The following is a 20,929-nucleotide window of genomic DNA, read 5'->3' as shown; positions in this document are numbered from 1 at the left end:
GCCAAATAATAGGTAATTAAATTTTCTTTTATATGGTATAAAACACATAGACACTATGTATATTTTAACTATATTTAATGCAAAAGCATACATATTTTTGATGCTTGGAAAGGATGACATCGTATGATACTTGACTAGCTCTATTGTACATATATCACAATGATCACATATTACATTGAGAAATAGGTTCGAACCAATTAAGCTTTATATCTTAATTTAAGATTGTGAACTGCTGAGATCATGGCATCTGTAAGACAACTACACAGCGGGAAAGTGGTCAGCGATATACGGAGATCGAGGCCCCACGATGCACGATGGAGAGGCCCGTTAAAGCTCTTGTCTTCTTCACTACAGCCATTGCTCAGATCCCCAGCAGAAGCCCCGCCTCCTTGTACCTCAGCTTAACCACAGACCAGACTAGGCCTGTGTTGAAAAAATCGATTTTCCGATTCAGAATCGATTCGCATATGATGATCTGATTATCGATTCGTACGTCCAAAGATCGATTTTTTAGTGAACTTTTACCCCCGCCTCGTCACTGAATTCACACTGGCGTGCTCGGTCTAACTAACTGTAAAACAACATGGCGACGGACAGTGACGGTAACGACGATAGTCAAATCGGCAATCTAAAAACAGAAGGACAATTTATCCAGTGTCAGTGACTATTTACATTTAGTCCATGTCACTGACAGTTTACCCAGTGTTTTTACAGTTTAAAAAAGTTAAAAATGCTCTTGTAACGTTGGGCGCAAGGCGATGGACGAGACAGAATCCTTTGCACTTTCCAAATCGTTACGTTTATTACATTTACCGAAGCGCAGACAGCGCACATAAAACACGTTTACATAGAACATGTGTGACTCAAACAACAACGAGCACAGGACGCTGCGCGAACGCACATTAAATGGACAAACCACACAAACCCCACGTGATGACGAGACGAGCCACAGGTGAGGATTATCACAAGATGCACCCGCACCCGTGGAGATACGCAGACGAGTAGACGCAGACAACGTTAACACACGCCCAACAGGGAGGGGTCGGGGACCGTAACGTGACAGTTCTGTTATTATATTCTCACTTTAAAGAAAAATACACGTTTACATTTTATACTTTCAGTTTATTAAGTGTGAGCACTTTTAAAATAAAAATGCATTTGGTAGCAACAGCTTTTGGGTGACTTCTTAATTATTTCAATCATAATAATAATGCACTGGTTAGTGTCCCAGTAGGAGTCCACTGTTGCAGATATAGACACCTCAAAGATGTCCTCTGTTTATTGTCCTGGATTACCTTTCTTGAAGGTATATTTATGATTACCCTTTTCACCAGTCTTCCAGCCATCAGTAACTACCAACTACCAGTAACTATTTGCTGATTAATATTGATATAATACTAGTTTTAACATGTTGCTTCTGTACATAGTCAGGAAACAGCTCAAATAAATACATTTTTAATAACACTAAACCCCGAATTGGATCGAATCGGATCGAATCGATTAAATCGGATTAAATCGAAATAAATCGATTCTTAATCTTCAGAATCGGAATCGGATCGATTCTTGGAATTTGAATCGATACCCAGCCCTAGACCAGACCATCGGCCACGTCAACCACGCCAAAATTCAAAAGCGAGAAACTTCTGGAGGCGAGAGCGAGACCGAGAGAAGCGCGAACGAGAAAAGGCGCAACGAAAACAAAAACGGATTCTTCAAGAATATTAAACTCAAAATAGACTATTGAAAACATAAATATTGTGTTTACAATCCAGCTTTTTTAACTCTCAATATTAACGACAGTTTTCTCAATTACAAAACGTAATCTCTTGGTTATGGATTCTGTTTTTTGATTCTCAAAACATTAGGTCCTATTTTAACGCCATATTACCCTGTAGAGTTCAACTCCAACCCATCTCCTCAAGATCTCCTGATGCTGTAGGAGCCCCTGCAGTTGTGATCTCCTGCTGTAGGAACCCCTGCAGTTGTGATCTCCTGCTGTAGGAACCCCTGCAGTTGTGATCTCCTGCTGTAGGAACCCCTGCTGTTGTGATCTCCTGCTGTTATGGCTTCACTCTTCATTTGCAGTGTATCCACCCACAACCAAAAATGCTCTTTGCAGTCACTCAGAGTAATTCAGTACTAAGTGATTCACTTGCAAGCCAAATTTATGATTCATTTATATCTTTTCTGCCAGCTTTCTGTACCAGACAAAGTGTTTGCAGTTGGGCTGTTGGAGTGGTAAGAATACAGCTCTGATACATGCAAAAAATAATTAGCTGTGGCATAGTCCTCTCTCTGCCACCTATTCTGTGTGTGTGTGCGTGCATGTGAGACCGTGAGTTGAGAGGATTACTCTGCTGGTATGTGTATGTGTGTTCCAGACTCCTCCTGTGCTGTTAATGACTGTGTGTTTAGATGTGTGTGTGGTTGGGAGACGAAGGCAGCTCTACCCACAACCCCACACTGTAATTGGACCATCTGGGGATTGGGTCACAACAGAAGACACTGCTGTTCTCCGCTTTAGTACGTACATACAGATGAGCTGAACCGACCACTGCAGTTCTGTTCGTACCAGTTCTTTCTGGAGCACATTAACTGCATGTTAGAACATACATTTCATATCTGTCGTTAAAGTCCCTGTTTTACGGGGGCCAGAGTCAAGATACGGCACTTATTTCAACAAATGTAAGACCATGAACTCTTAATGGGAGTTCCTTATTACTCTAGCTAGAGATAGACAGGAGCCTGTCTTTCTGCACTGGGACCCTTCCCTTGATATTGAAGATTTCACCAGAGGGTGAAGAAGAGAGAGAGAGAGAGAGAGAGGGAAATGGGAAGAGAGGTAGTGAGAGAGGGGGGTGAGGTGGAAAAAGAAAGAAGGAGGAAGATGGATAAAGTGGGAGAGAGGAGGGAGGGGGGGAGGGGGGAGGTTGAGGAAGGAGAGGGAGAGAATAGGAGGGAGAGAGGAGGGGTAGTGGGACAGGGAGTGGATAGCAGAGAGATGGATAGAGAAGAAGATAAAGACAAATTAGGGAGGCAGTATGGTTTCCTGGGTGACAGAAGGAGTGCTGGAGAAAGGCAGAACCGTCAAGGCGAACTAGCGCCGGTGCGGTTTGGGTCGGGTTGGGTCGGGTTGGGTCGGTTTGGGTGGGTTTGGGTCGGGTTGGGTCGGTTTGGGTCGGCCTAATGTTGCACCGTGCATCAGATGATGAGCTGTGGCTTTGGCACAGAGGTGGGGGAGAGGCAGCTGACCAGCACCCGGGTGCCATGGAGCGTTACCATTCCACGGTTCCCCGGGGACGCCTCTCCAAAACTGCAGTGGGACATAAAATGGGAAACACCAAAGCATGTTCCATATTTACCAGTGCCATGCCGCTATTGCATCTACAAAGAATCTGTAGAAGAACCCCCTGCAGTTCTTTTATGGGGGGAACGGTTGATAATTTATGGCACAGCAAGGGAAAATAACTTTACTGCACTGTTAACCCAGAAGGGTGAAGAAACATCTCCTCGACAAATCACGCAGAGAGAGCGGGGTGGGTGAGGAGATTGCTCTATGGCTGTGTCTCAGGCCATTCCTCAAACACCAGGACGTATGGTCCAACATCTCCTGTGGCTATCCATCCTCCACCTCAACCCTAGACATCGTTTCTATATATGCCCGATGATCCAAAGGTATGCCAGCTCTGCTTGGCTTCTGTGCTCCACCTGCACTACTATACCCAGGTTAGCTCAGCAGCTAATTAATAAAACTTTATCAGTTGAGTTATTAGTGCAGGGACAGCAAACATCTCACTTTCCCTCTCTTGTCTTCTGATCTACCTTAATCAAATCAAATGATTTTAGAACACTAACATCATTTTAGATAATCAAGATCCAGGATCCCATTGATTTGATAATGTCTGGTGGGAGTGTGTAGAATGGTTTTTAGGAAGTTACTGGCCCTGAACTACTATTATTAACTTGGGCTTCCATTAGCAGCAGACATTAAGGACCTCTTCAAGGATCTGTCTTTTTTTTTCTTTCCTTTTCTTTCTTTCTACTTTCACCAATGTATCACCCTTCAGAGATTATCTGAGATTCATATGTTAATAGTAACTCCGGTGTTAGTATTTAGAGTTAATATAGGGTCTGTTGAGTGTATTAGTTTATGACTCTGGATTGTAATTAAAGCAATGGGATTTTATCTTATTATTTCTGAGGTCTGAAGTTGAATTAAGATTGCAGCATGTCTGAAACAAGCTCCTTAAGGACACATACGCTACCTTCCGCTTTACTTCAGCCTACATGTAGCACATGCAACCTTCTGTTTTACAGTGCTACAGTCCTGACTTGCTGAATTCGCATTAGACACGGCTCTGCCTGTTGCCGATTACAATCAGCAGAGGATACATGGACAAACAGTAGTTCTATAATGTAATCCTGTTCACCATGACGTGTTCCCTTGAACTAGATGTTCTGAAAGAGTGGAAATGAAGGTTTTGCAGACCCAGACTGTATATGGCCACCTCGTACTTGTGGATTCAACATTAGTTTTATTCATAAGCGTAGTCTGCATCTGTGTCTTCTTCCAAGCTTCTCAGAAATATTCCTGCGTTGACTCACAAATTCACTGATTGATTCTAAGATTCAGTTACAGTTCAAAAGTTCATGCATAGCCCTTTATACAATGTGTTGTCACATATGAGCTTTACAGAAACCGTCTTCACGGTTAATCCAGGACGAAACCCCTAGGAGCAAGCCCAGATGACAGTATCAAGGACAACCCCCCTGAGAGCAAGAGAAATAGCTCCTTGAGAAGAACCAGAGCTCAGGAGAGGAACCCAACCTCCGGTGGATAGCAAAGCAACACACATAAACATTAACTTGCTATAAATTTACAAGAGTACCTTATAAGACGTGAGAAATGACTAATCAATATTTGGGAGAGGTGTTCAGATTATTTGGTGAAATCTAACTAGTATTTACAGTCTGAGTCAGAAGTGGAGGTGATGTTGGGTATTGTGAATGTCTCCATGACAACCAGCCACAAGTTTACCCACTTTAGGAGAGTTAAGCTAAAGCTAACGCTAGAGGGTTCGTGGTGGTCAGGCTGGTCTGAAGAGCAGATGAGGAGAATCTCTCTTTTAGTCCCCTTGACTAAACAAATGTTTCAACCTAGACTTAAAAATAGAGACTGAAACAAAAAAGGAGAAAAAAACAGAAAAGGGGTTTTTCCACAGTTTGAGAGATGTGTATGAAAATGCTCTTCCCTTCCTGGAACTTTCATAATTGTAGGTACTAACACCATCTTGTGACCTAAACTGGTGTGTTGATTCATAGCAGGAACTAAGTTCTGAGGAGTAAGTCCAGGTAGGGTCAGGTGGGCAGGCCGGTCCGATGGACAAGCAGATGAACCAATCGATATAGGTGGAGGGTTCCTGGTGGTCAGGCTGGTCTGATCAGCATGTCAGGAACAGCATTTTGTATTCAATATCCATTTTAATGGGCAGCCATGTTGATAATATCAAGCTAATATGATCAATAACTTTCTGTTTCTTGTATGGCCTCTAATTACCAACTTTCTGGACCAAACAAGAGCATGTTCAGACTCTTACTAGAGCATTCGATTAGGACTGTATAAGACAATGTTGGAATACCACTATGAAGGAGAACACCAGACCTCTATATCATGCAGCATGTGGCTCACGCTAGCAGTTTGGCCACAGGCTAAAGAGCGGGAACATAATGTCGGACAGCGCTGAAGTTACCGTGGTGACAGGAGCATGATTTTGCTGCCACAGCCATAATGTCCCCCAGAACATGAGGGTTGTGGCGGGAGATTCATGCTCCAGCGAGGGGGGGGAGATGGAGGAGTAAAACAGAGTGAGCTCCAGAGGACTAGACAGAGAACCGAAACTATATATCAATGAAACACTGCCATCTGGTGGTGAAGGCTATTTAAAAATCAGATATTTACGCCTCTTGGCCAGACAAAAAGTTGAGGCCTAAAATCCTACAACACAGCTGTTCAGTCTAAGAAGTGATTTATTTCAGCATGACATCTTGGCTTGGAAACTCGCTTCTAAAACTGTTGTTTTTATTTTGTATTTTATTTGTTCATAGTTTTCTTTTAAATTAATCATTTTGTCCTTTAAAGTATTAAAAACATCTATGTGAAATGAAACATAATTAAATGAGGAGTGATGTAGACTGCAGAGAAAAAAAAGCATTGGCATGTTTTCTGGGGGAAAAGCCTGTCCACTTCCTCCTCAGCAATGGGTAGAAGTCATGCGTTTATTATGACGACCTTTGACCTCCGACCTCCGGGTTTGTGTGTCTGCGTGTGTGTATGTGTTATAAATACACCAGCCTCTCCCTCCCGGGTGAGTGTGACAGGTGGTGTGTGTGGGACCCGCTCGCTCGTAGCCAATCCCAGGCCGGCTTCGTTGAGCTGGCAGCGGTGTGCGGAGGTGGTGTGGGCGGCGTGTGGCCGGACCCCTCGTCACTGGATCGGCTGCAGCTGTGTCGCTATTTTCACTCGCCGCACTGCAGAATGGGCAGCCAGGAGCTTCAGCCAGGGCTCGGAGCCCCGGCCCCGACCAGCTCTCCCTCCCTGCCTGCCAGCAAGCCCGCGGGGGGCGAGCGGCCACTGCCCGGGCCGGCCCACGACCCCCTGGGCTCCCACGACCTCCACGGACCCCCAGCGTCTGACCCCGACGAGCTGGACAGCGGCAGCGAGAGCTCGGGCAGGTCCACGGGTGCGGGCAGCCCCGGGCGTGCGGGCAGCAGGGCGAGACGGTACCGGCTGCCCCGTCGGCTGGCCGGCGTGAGCAAGCAGCGGCAGGCTGCCAACGCGAGAGAGCGGGACCGCACGCACAGCGTCAACACGGCGTTCAGCGCCCTGCGCACCCTCATCCCCACCGAGCCCGCGGACCGCAAACTCTCCAAGATCGAGACACTGCGTCTGGCGTCCAGCTACATCTCACACCTGGCCAACGTGCTGCTACTGGGCGAGACCTGTAGCGACGGGCAGCCGTGCCTACAGTACCGTACCGTCCTGCAGGGCGGTGCCGCCCGAACACACCCCTCCCTCAGACCCATCTGCACCTTCTGCCTTGGAAACCAGAGAAAAATGGTGAGTGTCCATTCGGTGAGGTCAGTTGGGCTCCTGCAGTGTTTAATAATGTTCTGCTGTGGTTGCTGACAAAGAGAAACCTCAGTCCAAGATAAAATAAAAAAATCGTTCTGCGTAATGTTAAATACATTACATTCTCATTTTACTTCACAAATCTATTTCATATCTCTGCCAACTAACTGTCATAATTATTTATAGTTTAATAGTTAAACTTTAATAAACTTTCCAGTTCAACTTTTTAAATGTTTACTTGCACATCGTAACCTATGGACGTAACCACTGGCAACCAGGTTACGTCTTCCAGTCTGTGCCCTCTACAGCTCTGTTCAGAGCTTAAATCTGCCCTCACAGATTTTCATGTTTCATGCCCTACTTTTCATGTTTTATTTGCTTTAGCTTAGCACTGAACCTTGAGTTCAAACAGATGCCATGCAGCAATAAATTAACTTTAATATAAACGTCCACATTTCGTGAAGTAAAGAACAACATTTATTAATAGACACATAACAAAAGTTCTTTCAAATACTTTGCATTTAATATGTTAAATACTCTGACCGACATGGTAGGGAAGGAATGTTGTTTAATAATAGTGCATCACCCACACTGAATGTCGTATATAGAGGAAACACCTTATGTGAGTTTGGATGATGGGAGACCTCTGTGCTTGTGTCCTTCACCACTTAGAAGAACACTGCGGCCATGTTGTCAGAAAAAACCCTTTGACCTTCCCGTAGGTCGAGAAAACAACAGTCAAATGATCGGGTCCCGGTTAGGTGCTACAACAGCGCTACACCCGCTACGGCCGGTTCGGTTTCCCCCGAGCTTCTGATGTCTGAGGTGCGAGACATGAGTGAAGTAACATGGGAGCAGCGTGAAGGACACTCTGTAACGCCCCGTACGCTCAGACGTGGAGTAACGGAGCTGAGAGTGGAAGATGCGGGCTGCGAGCGTAGGTGGATGCTCGTGGTTTGGTCTTCAGAGTATATTGTTACTCTCTAAAGTGTCGAGAGGTCACATCACATGGAAATGGCTGCAAGATGCAGTGGGTAGGGGGGAAACATCTAGGTGGGATCTCCTCGTCCACGGAGCTGATGTCCCCCGCACGCGCTGTTCATGTTACTCGTGTCGTGCGATCCGACGGCCCTGATTCACTGGATGACGAAGAGGAGTCAGGTGCAGTGTGAGAGCAGAGTTGTCGGGTCACGCGGCCATGTTTGTCACGCCCACCTCAGGGGGAGGGAATCCAAAACAGACTGGACCAAATGGTCTGCAGAGAGTTGCACCGGGCACCACAGATCATGAAGAAGAACCAGTCTGACATCCTTAATCTGCCAGTCACACTTGATGAAGCACAGCAACGCGGGGAAACGCAGGCCACTGGGTAGAAGAAAAGATGATGTCGACACATTCTTGTGTCACATGCTGATTTTGCTAATTACAGGCTCTTACGGGTCTTACAGGCTCTTACGGGTCTTACAGGCCCTACGGGTCTTACAGGCTCTTACGGGTCTTACAGGCTACAGGCCCTACGGGTCTTACAGGCTCTTACGGGTCTTTCGACAGCATGACCCGGTGTCACTCTAAGACAGTTGTGTAGAACAGAGGCCTCACATCATATAAGGTGCTTTCACTGTTTACATCTGGATTGATCTGTGTTCACTGTCCACATGTAAGATCATCAGATCAGTACTGCAACGGATCTTTTATTCCAGAAATTATATGGAAATTGCACAATGTCAATACGTATGCCTATTCCTGTCAACAAGGTCATTGCTTTATAACTGCATACTCATGTTTAACTGAAATGATGAGATCAAAAACTTGTTTGCGCAGGATAAACACCTGTTACCTGTAAGACCTGCATACGGGACACGTGCTAGCACGAGTTAAGAGTCTCTTCCATGAGTTGAGAATAAACATATGTGGTGTAACGAAGCGGCAGTAACATGAATATGTAGTTCTGTTTTGCTTTTTGAACAACTCCGTCTTTAATGTGTGTGTGTGTGTGTGTGTGTGCGTGCATTGCAGATGCGAGCCGGGGAGAAACACGGCGTGTGAGAGGCGCGAGCGGCGGATAAGACGCGCAACCCATCAACGTTTACATGTAAAGACTCTTCACCTTGTACAGACAAAAAAACTGTATTTTTTTCCCTAAATCTTCAAATATGTGAGAAAAAGAGATATCAGAACACCGAGATGCACTTATTTTCCCCCTGCGGGTACACGTGTGTAACGTGTGCGTGTGTGCTCTTGTTTTGATGCCTGTAACCGGAGCCGGTGTGTAAAGAAGCACCTGGCAGGTTATTTCAGTGTCGGGTGGAGTGAGTCTCATCGGGGCGCTCCTTAAATAAGAGCCCCGCGTGGCCCTCGCGCCTCACATGACGGTAACCGGACCCCCCCACCCCACCTCCCCCGGGCTGCAGCGGTCGCTGTCAATACGCAGCGCGAGCGCTCTCCTCGTGCCCCCCTGCAGATTTGGTGCGCGCGCGCCGTGTCGGGGTCTACACAGAGCGCGCGCCGTGTCCTCCACGCAGGAGGGACCCGTGATCTTCAGATATTACATATATGGTGGAAATGTATTAACACCTAAAAGAAGAACCACCCTCCCTTAAAAAAACAGCTGACCAGTCTGATCCAAGACGTTTATTTCACCAAAGTGGGCACCTCCCTGCACTATTAAAGTGCAGAAGGCATGAAATTGATCTTTCTTCTAAAAGAAAGGATGTGCTGACCACTGAAAAGCCCTTTTTTAATCTCCACACCCCTGTAAACATTAGAAGCAGCACGTGTTTGTGTAGTGGTGCAGGAGGCGAGGGTGGTGTCACCCAGCCACACGTTCAGTAATATTGATCAGTGTTCATACGGCACCAGGAGACGGGTCCGCGCACCTGCTGATACCTGCACCACATTCATCAGTGTTCATAGCAATAGTCTGGAGTCTCTTAAAAACACCCAATGGAAACGTTGAACTTGAGATGTTTGGGTCGATTGAGATGGTTGTAGAAGGCAGCACTCCTCTCGGTCCCGCGTGTGGAGACTACACCGCAGGTCCATTCGGACTGGCTTCCTCAGAACCTGAATGAATAAAGCTTAAAGTAAACGCGAGAGAGCTTTTAAACATTCTGCAAGTTGAGTTTTGAGTTTGAATTAAGTTGCTTCATGATAGTTGGGGTGCATAATAGAATTGATAAAAGAAAACGATGTTTACTTTTACTGGCATATCTTGCACAAATGTCTGAGTTTTGAAACGTATACAAACCTAGTCTGCAAACTCGTCCAGCACGAGCGGCACTGCAGACTAAGGGTCCGGTCCGCTTTCTCTTGGTCGTTCATGGGGCAGATAGGGGAACACAGCCCAGCTGCTTCTGAACCAGAACTCAGTGCTGCAGTTACAAAAACGGATCCGACGCTAGAAATACGGTGAACCTTTAACGTTTGAAAGAAATAATTAAAACCTAACAGTAGATCAGTTTAAGTCTGTTGCTCGGACCGTAGAAATGCATGTTTTTTTTCTTTTCATGGATTATGGACTACCTCTATATATTACTTCCATGGAATTTAAAACCGTCAACATACTTGAATTGCTTTCTGAAATTGTCCTTTGCACATGGCGAACAATGTCAACGCTGCTATTAATCATGTTTTTGTACAATCATTATTGTCTGTACTCATGTGACTTAAAATTAAATTATTCTCAAAAACATGCTCCCGTGGATGCGTTAAGCACATGGAGACAAGACAACCCTAACCTGCGAGGGGAAACAGTAAGGTTTACAGCGCCATCTAGTGGATATGACAGAAAGCAAGCGGCTCTCAAAACTACAAATCCCGAGGACCTCATTTGGCTGGATGGTCTTGAACATTGTTGATGGCTCGTTTGGAAACCATTACACATTCGTTTGACATCAAACCCAGCAGACGGCAGCACTTCCTATCCACCTGGCCACTAGCACACATTCAACATTTGTAAGTTTGTAAAATAGTCAAGCAAAGGCACCCAAATACTTCTAACTTTTATTTCTTAAAAAAGTCAAATAGGTAACCAGATTAAAGAAACTCAAAGTAAAGATGGTGATGCATCAGAGGAGACGTCAGGAAACATTTAAAGGGGCAAATGAGCAAATTCTCAGCATGACGCAGCTCAAAGACTGTGAACCGGGGGGGCTGAAACCTTTGGCAACAACTTTACAGTAAAGAGACGTCTTACAGTAAAGGGAACAGTTGGAAATGTAGCCCAGTATTTTAAACCCACACTCCCCCCGTTGTGTCTCAGGTAGCTGATTAACAGAGAGGTTTGGAAACCACACCCCACCTCTTAATCCCTGGACCTACACTAAACGTGACGCTAACGTCCATGTGCTACACACAGTCGCTTATGAACTGGAATGTTCAACTCAATCTGAGAACTCAATAAAGATGCATTTAACTTGATCCGCTATATCTTGGGGAGACCTGTGTGTACATTTGTCTTAAGGGGTAAAGGACATCAAGGCATTATTATGCTAAAGAAAACAAACCAAGAGGGGTGATCTTCGCATTAAACTAAATGGAGCAATACTGGCTAAATCTCATGGAATGTTACATCCTTAAAAGGAACCAGTTGGCTTAATTTAAGATGTCCAAACACGACAACACTTGACCGCTGTGAGAATGATTACAAAAGGGTCTGCGATTCACAACTTGTGCCGTTTTTAAGTGTAAACCTTAAGATTAGGTAGAAAAAAAAAACCTTAAAATTAACCTTTTATTACAAAGCCCTTAAATGACATCTAAATGTTATGGTTGAAAAAAAAAAAAAAAAAAAAGAGGTAGAATAAAAAATAAAAAAAAAACCCAAACAGAACCCAAAGACGAGCACTTCTGTAACAAACATGGAGCAGCTCCTCTGTTAGCGGACGCCAGGTTGCTGCTGTTCACAAACAAAGCTGCTTAATCTCCCTCCTCTTCCTCAGATTCAGACTCTGCAACACACAACAGATCACAGGTCTGCTGGAGATACCCTTGGACAAATGTGTCAACAAACTGAAGACCAGTCTTTATAGATGAGAAATATCTAACAGATCACCTAATGCTTACTGCGTCATGACGTTTAAAGATGGTCAGACCTGGATGATCTTACTTGGGAACGACATCGTTCTTAAACAGGATCCAGTCTTTCCCCAAAACATTGTGAACTACACCCTCTCCACCCCCACGACACCAAACTCTGTACTAGTTAAAGCTCCGTTCAGGAAGCCCTTGGTTACCTTCCTCCGCATTCTTCAGCCACTCCACAAACTTCTTCATCTGCTCCAGGAAGACACTCTTGCCTTTGGCCACGTGGCCTTCAGTGTACCACTTCAGAATGGCCTCCTCACTCAAGACGTCAGCTGGAGACCACAAACCAAACGGAGAACAAACCACAGTCACTTTCCATCATACAAGGATCCACAGATCTTGTTTTATTCAAACAGATAAAGTAGCATTGCTTCAGAACGCTGCGATTTTAACAAGTTCATTGCAACCAGTCTTCAGGCCATTAGTCAGGAAGACAGCATGAGCGCCAAGCTTGCCGTGGGAACACACCTTTGTAGAGCAGTACAACGATCTTCTGGAAGGCCTTCATGAAGTGGATGTTGTCGTAGCAGTACTCCTGGATCTTCAGAAGCAGCGTGAGTTCGGACAGACCCTGGGAGGTGAACGCTTTCAGCAAGGGGCTGTATTGCTGCAACACGGAGAGAGCGTGGCGTGTTAATGGAAACTCACTTATAAACCCTTTAACGTAACCAACCTCATTGCACCATAACCAGGGCTTAAAGCAGGGAAACAAACTAACTGAACATGTTCAACAAAACTGAAACTAAACTAGTAACAATGCAGTAGTGAAACCTCGCTAAAATCCCCCATGAAGTACCAATGCTGATCCCAATGTCCATATAAGAATATTCCAAAATACTCATTTTTATTCATTTCCTCAAGATCAATACATGTATAACCCTATCTTCCCCCACCACAGCTGCATGCCGTATATTCTACATGCCATCAAGTTCAACATGCATGGCTGGCACAACCGGACAACCCAGCCTCTCATCCCGAGAGGGTTTTCTGACCAACGGAAGTGTGTTTGCAGTATTAGACAGGAAATGCTTTATAATTTGAAGGATTCAGATCAGCAGACAGATCTGGCGAGTGAGCAGAATTAAATCAGATTGTTGGATCAGCATTTAAAATGCGACGCACTGGCGCTTTGCCGGTGGTCCCTGACCTGGGACCAGCCAACACCTCATCTCCTTCAACACCCTCTTAAACCAGGCTACGACCGCCCGGCTAAATCGTGGCCAATACACAGTGCTAACAAAACGTGTTCCAAGGCACTCAAACATGACAATAGCTTGGTGCAAATAAGCCTTTGCTTGGGTTACCAGAAGCGAACGCTAACTGCTGTGGTTACAGGTTGACGGCACCTTCAAGTGTTTGATGGCTTGTTCGGTGACGAGCTCCTCTTTCTTGTTCCACTCCACGGAGCTCATGACACTGGTCCACACCATGCCAATGGCCGTCTGCTCAGACATGTTGGTCTTTTTCATTTCCTCTCGCACGTATGCGATTATCTGCAGCGGCGCAGAGGACAGCAATCAAACGACTGGGTCAAACCAGGCGCAGAGGAACATTGCGAAGGAGCTCCAGAAATGGCAGGAGAGAAAGTGCTTGAGCACGATACTTGAACAGTGCATCATAATGTGCATGATTAAGAAAAAACTAAAGAAAGGAAATGAGATAAAGCTTTAGTTTGAACGTCCATGTCTAAGGGGGGGTGGGGAGAGGGACTCACATCTTTTAGGGTTTCTCCACGGGACATTTGCTCCTGTAGCTCTTTCTGCAGTTCCTTACGGGCCCCAATGGACTGCTGGTTGCGGGCGAAGTCAGACAACTCCTTCAGCCCGGCGTCCGTGAAGTATTTGGAGAAGTGCTCACAGCTCCGCTTGTTGGCAGGAAACAGCTCCTGCAAAGTCAACGAACGCTAATTAGCGATTAGCGGCACGCTTCGCTGGGGCTCACCCGAACGCCTCCAGGGCCTTTCCTGCTCCGACACGCTAGGCTCGGCTCACGAATGGTGCAGAGTGCACGAACACGCTCAACATCACATGTGAAAATAACAAGATCACAAAGATCACAAGCTGCAAGGACCATTACGTGTTTAAGACCTTGAGCAACACCCCATAACTACCAGTACCACTTTAAACCCAACCCGGCGCAGTCAGCATTGGACAAACAAGTACAATGACAAACTTGTTTAGGCCATCAGCATTTTCCAGCAGCTATATCAGTGTGACACGGTATGAGGGCTCAGATACGCTACCATCAGCCTGTTATCCATGCCAACTTTGCGCAGACTGCCAGCAACAGAGTTGATGTCCTTCTCATTAATCCAGGATTTAAACAGTTTGACAGCGAAGGCAGCAGACACACCTGGAAAACAAACATGTGATTGCCATTAGCACCGCAGCCTGGGTTCTGAAGTGAGCGGCCCTGTGCCCTTGAAGAGGCTGCTATACCCAGGTATATACCCGGGTCAGTCGGATGCTGCGATTTACCTTCTTTGACCAGGTTCTCGTTGAAGAGGCTGTTCAGGATGGACGCGGAGATATTCCCGTTGGCCAGCAGGATGCCCGTCAGCATGGCCAGCTTGTTGCGCTCCGACTCAGTGAACCCTTTTAAAAACAGCAGCAGCTGCAGGACAGTAAAACAAGAGCATTAGGACCCCTCATTCCAGACGCGGGGGCCCGACACTCCAGGCCTGCAGAGTTGAGGTTAGCCACTCTGCTAGCAGGGCACCTCACCTTCTTGATCTCCTCCTCAAAGCCTTTCTCCAGGTACTTGTACCGCCTGATCAGCTTGTTAAAAACCTACAGCCAGACAAGTTCAGGCACATTTAATGCAGGGGAAGAGAAATGCTGTCATTTCAATACAACTCCATTTCAGTCTCAGACACTTTCATAAAACACTGTTTACCCAACGTGTCTAGCCAAAGCAACCTAGACAACAAACTCTGATCTTTGGCCTTGACGGAATCTGAGAATAGCCCATTTGACTCCAGGCACTTTTTTAGAGGACGTCCTTCAATAAAACAGGCCCAGGTGGGGTGGAGAGGGTTATTACCTGAGCATAAGCTTGCATTGTCTCCAGGTCTTCCTTGGCCGTAAAGAGACAGAACTCAGTACGGCTCATGTCATCGGATAGGGTCCCACCCGGGGCTGTGTGACGCACGACAAAAAGGAAGACACTTCAACGTGGCGCCAGACCAACTTACAACCACAATTTCACAACACGGTAAATTAATACAATTACAAGATGAAACCAGGCCATGTATGGGATTCTGCTTACATTGACATCAAAAGTGAACACTTACACGTTAGTAGAAGAACCAGTGTTCTCAAACATTGGAAACTAGCCCAACGAGTGAGAGCAATCGGACAGCACTCGAAATATTACTCAAAGATGAAATACAGATGTTTCAGCACCCAGGGCTTAGTGCTTGAGCATCTGTGCCTTATTCCTGGGTCTAAAACACATGCCATATTACACAAAAGCTGTCCAGACTACTCGCCGATGTTTGTCTATGAATTCAGCACATCATAAGTATTTTTAAGGACCATAGCACTGCATTAGTCTTTTAAAGTCACACATGACAAGCATGGAGTATAATATTTGAGCGTTTTCAAAATGTTGATGCCATTTTGTGAATTATTCCCTCACATTTAAGCATGCACAGCAGATGGCTGTAATAGGAAAAATGTGCTACATGTTAACCACTTTAAGCAAAAGTGGTTTCTTACCCAGCATTCCGCCAGCCACCAGGATATCGAACAGAGTCTCTGCATACCGGCGATAGTCAAGCTTGGCACCAGAGGCATCAAGGAACTTCGCTACCGCCTCCAAGTCAGTGCCAGTTTGGTTCAAGCCTTGCACAATACTTTCTTGAAACTGAGAAGGGTCAAATCTCTCCTTTTCATCTGATAGGGGTGACAGGAGGAGAAAGGAAAACCCCAGTTAAGTAATATATTGGAAGCATTACACCAACAGTTATCGAAACACACATAAATATGGTCTCACCTCTTTTCCGAGTCTTAAAACGCTGGCCGGTTAGCGTTGGCTTTTGCTGCTTTTGATTATTCATAAAAGACACCTGTTAACACAGGTACACAACATGAACACCACCATCTGTGTAGGACATGTAAGGGTAAGAATGTACAGTACCAGGCACAATGGCGTAAAACTATAACTCCTAATATTAAGCTAACCCAAAGAAGTAGACATCCAGACAGCATTATGTGGTATTTTTCTAGGACCGTGCTATAGTCTTAGGCCTCCATCGAGGACCGTGCTATAGTCTTAGGCCTCCATCGAGGACCGTGCTATAGTCTTAGGCCTCCATCGAGGACCGTGCTATAGTCTTAGGCCTCCATCGAGGACCGTGCTATAGTCTTAGGCCTCCATCGAGGACCGTGCTATAGTCTTAGGCCTCCATCGAGGACCGTGTTATAGTCTTAGGCCTCCATCGAGGACCGTGTTATAGTCTTAGGCCTCCATCGAGGACCGTGTTATAGTCTTAGGCCTCTAGGACTTTGCCATCCAGATCACGTGTCGACGTACTTCCGGAAGTGAGTCGGTAGCGGCCTACAGTTAGCAGCTAACGGCGAGGTAACGAGCGGCAGCCCCAGCTCGCGGTCCCCGGACACGTTCACGCCGTCCCGACCCAGTTTGGGTCCCGGTTCCGCCGGTAATCCCGCGTGTGTACCGTATAACCGTGTCCGGTGACCCAGCGCGGGCCGCGGCCTACACACCAGCCCCGCTCCCTCCACACGCCGCGGGCGGCCGGGCCCAGCCACCGGCGCCTCGCCCCACACCACCGGGACGGGACGACGGCCGGTACCGGAACCGCACGGACACGACTCGCTCGCGCGCCCGGTACTCCCACCGTTCCCATGACAACACCCGCACTGGGCGCGCGGGTGATGGAGGCGAGCTAACGCGATAGCAACACACATGCTAACAGTCACGCGACAAAACCGTTAAAATACCCCACAGACGAGCGACAGCTGGAGTAGGCGCCACACTATCGCTCGACGCCTGTGTCGGGGTGTCTGTTTACGTGCGAGACTCACCGAAATTAATTCAGATAAAAAACGGCTTTTGGAGCAGCGAACAAAGCAATACAATGGCCGTCCCGAAGCAGCAGAAACCCTCCCAGAACGCGAGAGCGTCTGCGCCTGCGCACAGCGCGTTAACCACGCGGAGCAGCACACTGGCGAGAGTGGGGGGGTGCGGGTTTAATCAAAACCTCGGTTTGAGCGCTCGATTACAAACAGCAGATGAATTAAACAACGTGGAGTCTTAATATAAATCAGAACACGCCAAATTATGAAAAATACAACCTCAGTTTTATGGCGTTTATGCTTTATTAAAAAAAACGCCCCCCCCCGGCTAGCCACGTTGACTGTGCCGTCGTTTAACAAGGCTGTGATTTGAACAGCGTCCTGATGGAGGCCTGAACCTTGTGATGATGTAAACTCACTTTACTCAAAGCAGGGGTCTGAATTTAACATCCATTTACTGTCCTTAAATCTCATATGTACCTGCACGTATGAATCAGTCTGACGTGTAGTTTTTTAAACTTTTGTTTTAGTCTTTCAACCCAAGACGCAGATATTTGTTAAACAACTAAAAGTGACGTGTAGCAGCTTTGTCTGAATGTGAATTTACTTTTGAAATCAGATTAGACTGGTGAACCAAACGACCTCGTACTGATCTGTTTTATGTATTTCAGTGAGATTTTAGTAAAGCACTATTAATGGCCATATTCGCCTGTTCACAGATGTTTACACGTATATATGTTCATCTGTTGATCTGAAATCAGTGCGCTTAAATCACAGGAAATACTGGACAGACATGTTTCTCTTGCTCTCTGCACATATAATTCTTAAAATTAAGAATAAGAAGTGTTTAAATAAAGGTTGATTATGAAGGTGACATTGATGCTTTAAAAAGTAACATAAATGTTACATGTTTTGCATATAGGCCTATAACTTTAAAAATATTTTTTGTTATATTTTCCCTAAATACTTGCTATATAGAACAGATCACAAACATATCTCAGTCTGAAAAGCAAAAGTGGAAAGACATGTTATTTCAACCACAACTGATACAGAGACAAATCAAGAGCTTGGGTTCGAGTGTTGTTGACTTCGTTTATGTGTAAGATATTGTTCATAGATTCAATTTCAGCATCAGTCGTTCCACAGGACATTGCAGAAAAGCAGATACAGTTGAGTATAAGCACCATTCTCTGCACCTGGATCCTGGACCGCTAGAAGATCTCAGCCTGTCAAGACCAGCAGCATCACCACAGAACTACCGCAGGGCTGTATTGCTATCAATATTGCTGTCTCATGGACATTGTACAATGGACAGCTAAAATCACATCATCATAGGTTGCAGATGACTTAGTGGGTGGCCTCAACATGTGTTAATGTTGATAAATCTAAATATATAAGATATATGATCTACTTCTGGACCCAGGGTAAGCAATGTCAGCAATTTCACAACTGTAACTGTTCCTGGATTCTATCCTTGATCCTCAACATACAAACACACTCACTTTGCAAACATGTCCCATTCCACCCTCAGCACCTTCTACAGTACGGGGCCTGTCTGGGACAGACCCTATAGTGAAGTGTGAGAACAGCAGAGAATAACATCAAGGTTCTCTTGTGGTCTGTTGCGGCCTTAGACATAATACTGCATTAAACACTAAAACCCATTCTGCTGCAGTACATAAAGACAGAATTTATGATATTTGGAACAGATATTTGGAGCATCTGTAGATCACATCTTGAATCTAGGGGTCTAAAACTAATGCCCTAGTCAGAAAATTTGGGGTTCTAATGCACTCAAACTTCACCTTTACAAGTAATATCAAATCAGTCACTAAAATAACTTTTTACCACTCGTAAGATATAGCTAGCATCACAGGCTCAGGGTCCCATGAGACCTAGAGGAACCCATGCATGCTGTTATCTCCAGCAGTGTTGACTACTGTAATGCTCTCCTAATTGAACCCTTCAGAGAGGCACTAGCTAGAACGTCTCAGAATGCTGCTGCAGGAGTCTTAACCAGGACAGTGAGAACAGTGCATACAACTCCAGTTCTGACATCTCTGGCTTCCAAATAGTTATAGAATTGAAACTTCTAAATAGTTGTAGAAAAAAAAATTAAGCACTAGTCTATAAATAACTGAATGGAAAATACATGTCTGATATGCTAAAAGAGTACCAACCCAATCGATCTCTTATAGAGTTCCATGGACATCAGTCAGCTTGGGGAGGCCAGAATTCAAACCCAACATGGTCAAGCAGTTTCACTCTTATTCCACACATAGAGGGAAGTAACAACCTTATTTGGGCCCCAAGTGTAGCAATGTTGAAATCCAGGTAAAATTATTTATTTTCTCTCATATTTAAAGTTGTGCTCTTCCACTATCTTGCAATACTTTTCTTTAATAATAAAATAATGCATTTATTTAATGTATTAATGTATTTATTTTAAATAAATGTATTGCATGTATTTATTGTCTTTAAATGAATAGTTTTGTTCATATATTTCTTTTCTATTTAAAGAAAATATTTTTCTTTTCTTTTTCGTCTGTGAAGCACTTTGAGCTGCCACTGAGATTGAATATTAATGATCAACCTGCCTTACCTTGGTGTTACAGGCATGGCCTGGATCAGGGCCGGAGTGGGCCACTATTTCAGCCCGGGAGTTTCATGCCCAAATACGGCCCAAAATTATTTTTCCCTCCCAATCGGCCCAAACTAGAGATTGACATGAGCCGGCCCATCGGGAATCCTCCCGAATCTCCCGATTAGCCACTCCGGCTCTGGCCTGGATAGTTCTCTCTGTAGTTCTCTATCAGTTAAGCTAAAGCTATACATGGACAGGTGTAGCACTGCTGTTTTTTTTTGATTGATTTGTTTTTTGCATAATAAGACAAATTATAGCAATCTATGTGAAGCAGATGGATGATTAATGACATGCCTCACAACACTTATCTTTAATGATGCAGATTTATATTTAGCTGTGTGAAGAAGAGCAGTAGGCTGTCTGTTGACTTGTGCAATAAAATCAAGAAAGGGTGTTAGGAATTGTGTGGAGACGAATTGATGTGATCATGAAGGCTACATTCAGTCCAGTGGATAACACACAGAATGTCACACCCAACGAGCCCTGTTTCCACATGACAGCTTGATATGCCAGCTGATCATGAGTACCAGTGACTGTATATATACGGTCTCTGATGAGAACGCATAGACAACGACATGCAATGACATGTAAAAAAATATGTTTTAACGTTTTATAAAGACAATGGCTAGCTATATGTAGTGAAATGGAGGACTTCTGATTGAGCACTGGTGTTTGTGTACATTATGGGAAATATGACCAGTGATAGTTCTGGTGAGGAAGGGAAAACAACAGCAGCAGCAAGGGTTGAGAGAGTGATGGAGTGAAGATTTGGATGAAAATAAGAAGAATGTATGGATGAAGTATGAGTGGAAATGGCAGGAAAGAAGAAAGAGAAGGATAGAAGGTGATGGAGAGGTGAAGTGGTGACTGTGATATTCTGGTGACTCGTGTAAAGACCAGGTCCAGAATGTTGCCTGCTCTATGAGTCACAGTGGAGAGGTTGATGTTGAGGTCAAATGATGACAGCACTGGAAGAATGCAAGATGAATGAAGTTTGTCGGATGGAAGGCTGAAGTCACCAAGGAAAATTAG

General features: G+C 45.2%; 2 protein-coding genes across 2 annotated transcripts; one reads left to right on the top strand and one right to left on the bottom strand.

Annotated features, from left to right (window-relative positions):
- Positions 1 to 3,208: 3,208 nt before the first annotated feature.
- LOC143527411 (uncharacterized) lies at positions 3,209 to 11,830 on the top strand. Its single transcript, XM_077022614.1, has 3 exons — positions 3,209 to 3,318; positions 6,352 to 7,117; positions 9,146 to 11,830. The coding sequence occupies exons 1-3, from the start codon at positions 3,209 to 3,211 to the stop codon at positions 9,173 to 9,175; spliced, it is 906 nt and encodes a 301-aa protein (XP_076878729.1). The 3' UTR covers positions 9,176 to 11,830.
- bzw1a (basic leucine zipper and W2 domains 1a) lies at positions 11,118 to 17,376 on the bottom strand. Its single transcript, XM_077009719.1, has 12 exons — positions 17,263 to 17,376; positions 16,211 to 16,283; positions 15,934 to 16,110; positions 15,257 to 15,351; positions 14,938 to 15,003; positions 14,692 to 14,827; positions 14,457 to 14,566; positions 13,929 to 14,099; positions 13,561 to 13,707; positions 12,683 to 12,821; positions 12,364 to 12,486; positions 11,118 to 12,078 (listed from the first exon to the last, which is right to left on the bottom strand). Exons 2-12 carry the CDS (start codon positions 16,272 to 16,274, stop codon positions 12,047 to 12,049), a joined length of 1,260 nt encoding a protein of 419 aa, XP_076865834.1. The 5' UTR covers positions 16,275 to 16,283; positions 17,263 to 17,376; the 3' UTR covers positions 11,118 to 12,046.
- Between the last annotated feature and the right edge of the window lie 3,553 nt (positions 17,377 to 20,929).

This window comes from Brachyhypopomus gauderio, chromosome 1 (assembly GCF_052324685.1).
Source record: "Brachyhypopomus gauderio isolate BG-103 chromosome 1, BGAUD_0.2, whole genome shotgun sequence".
NCBI lineage: Eukaryota > Metazoa > Chordata > Actinopteri > Gymnotiformes > Hypopomidae > Brachyhypopomus > Brachyhypopomus gauderio.
The sequence above is the reverse complement of the archived record's forward strand: the minus strand, read 5'-3'. Positions and strand labels throughout refer to the sequence as shown.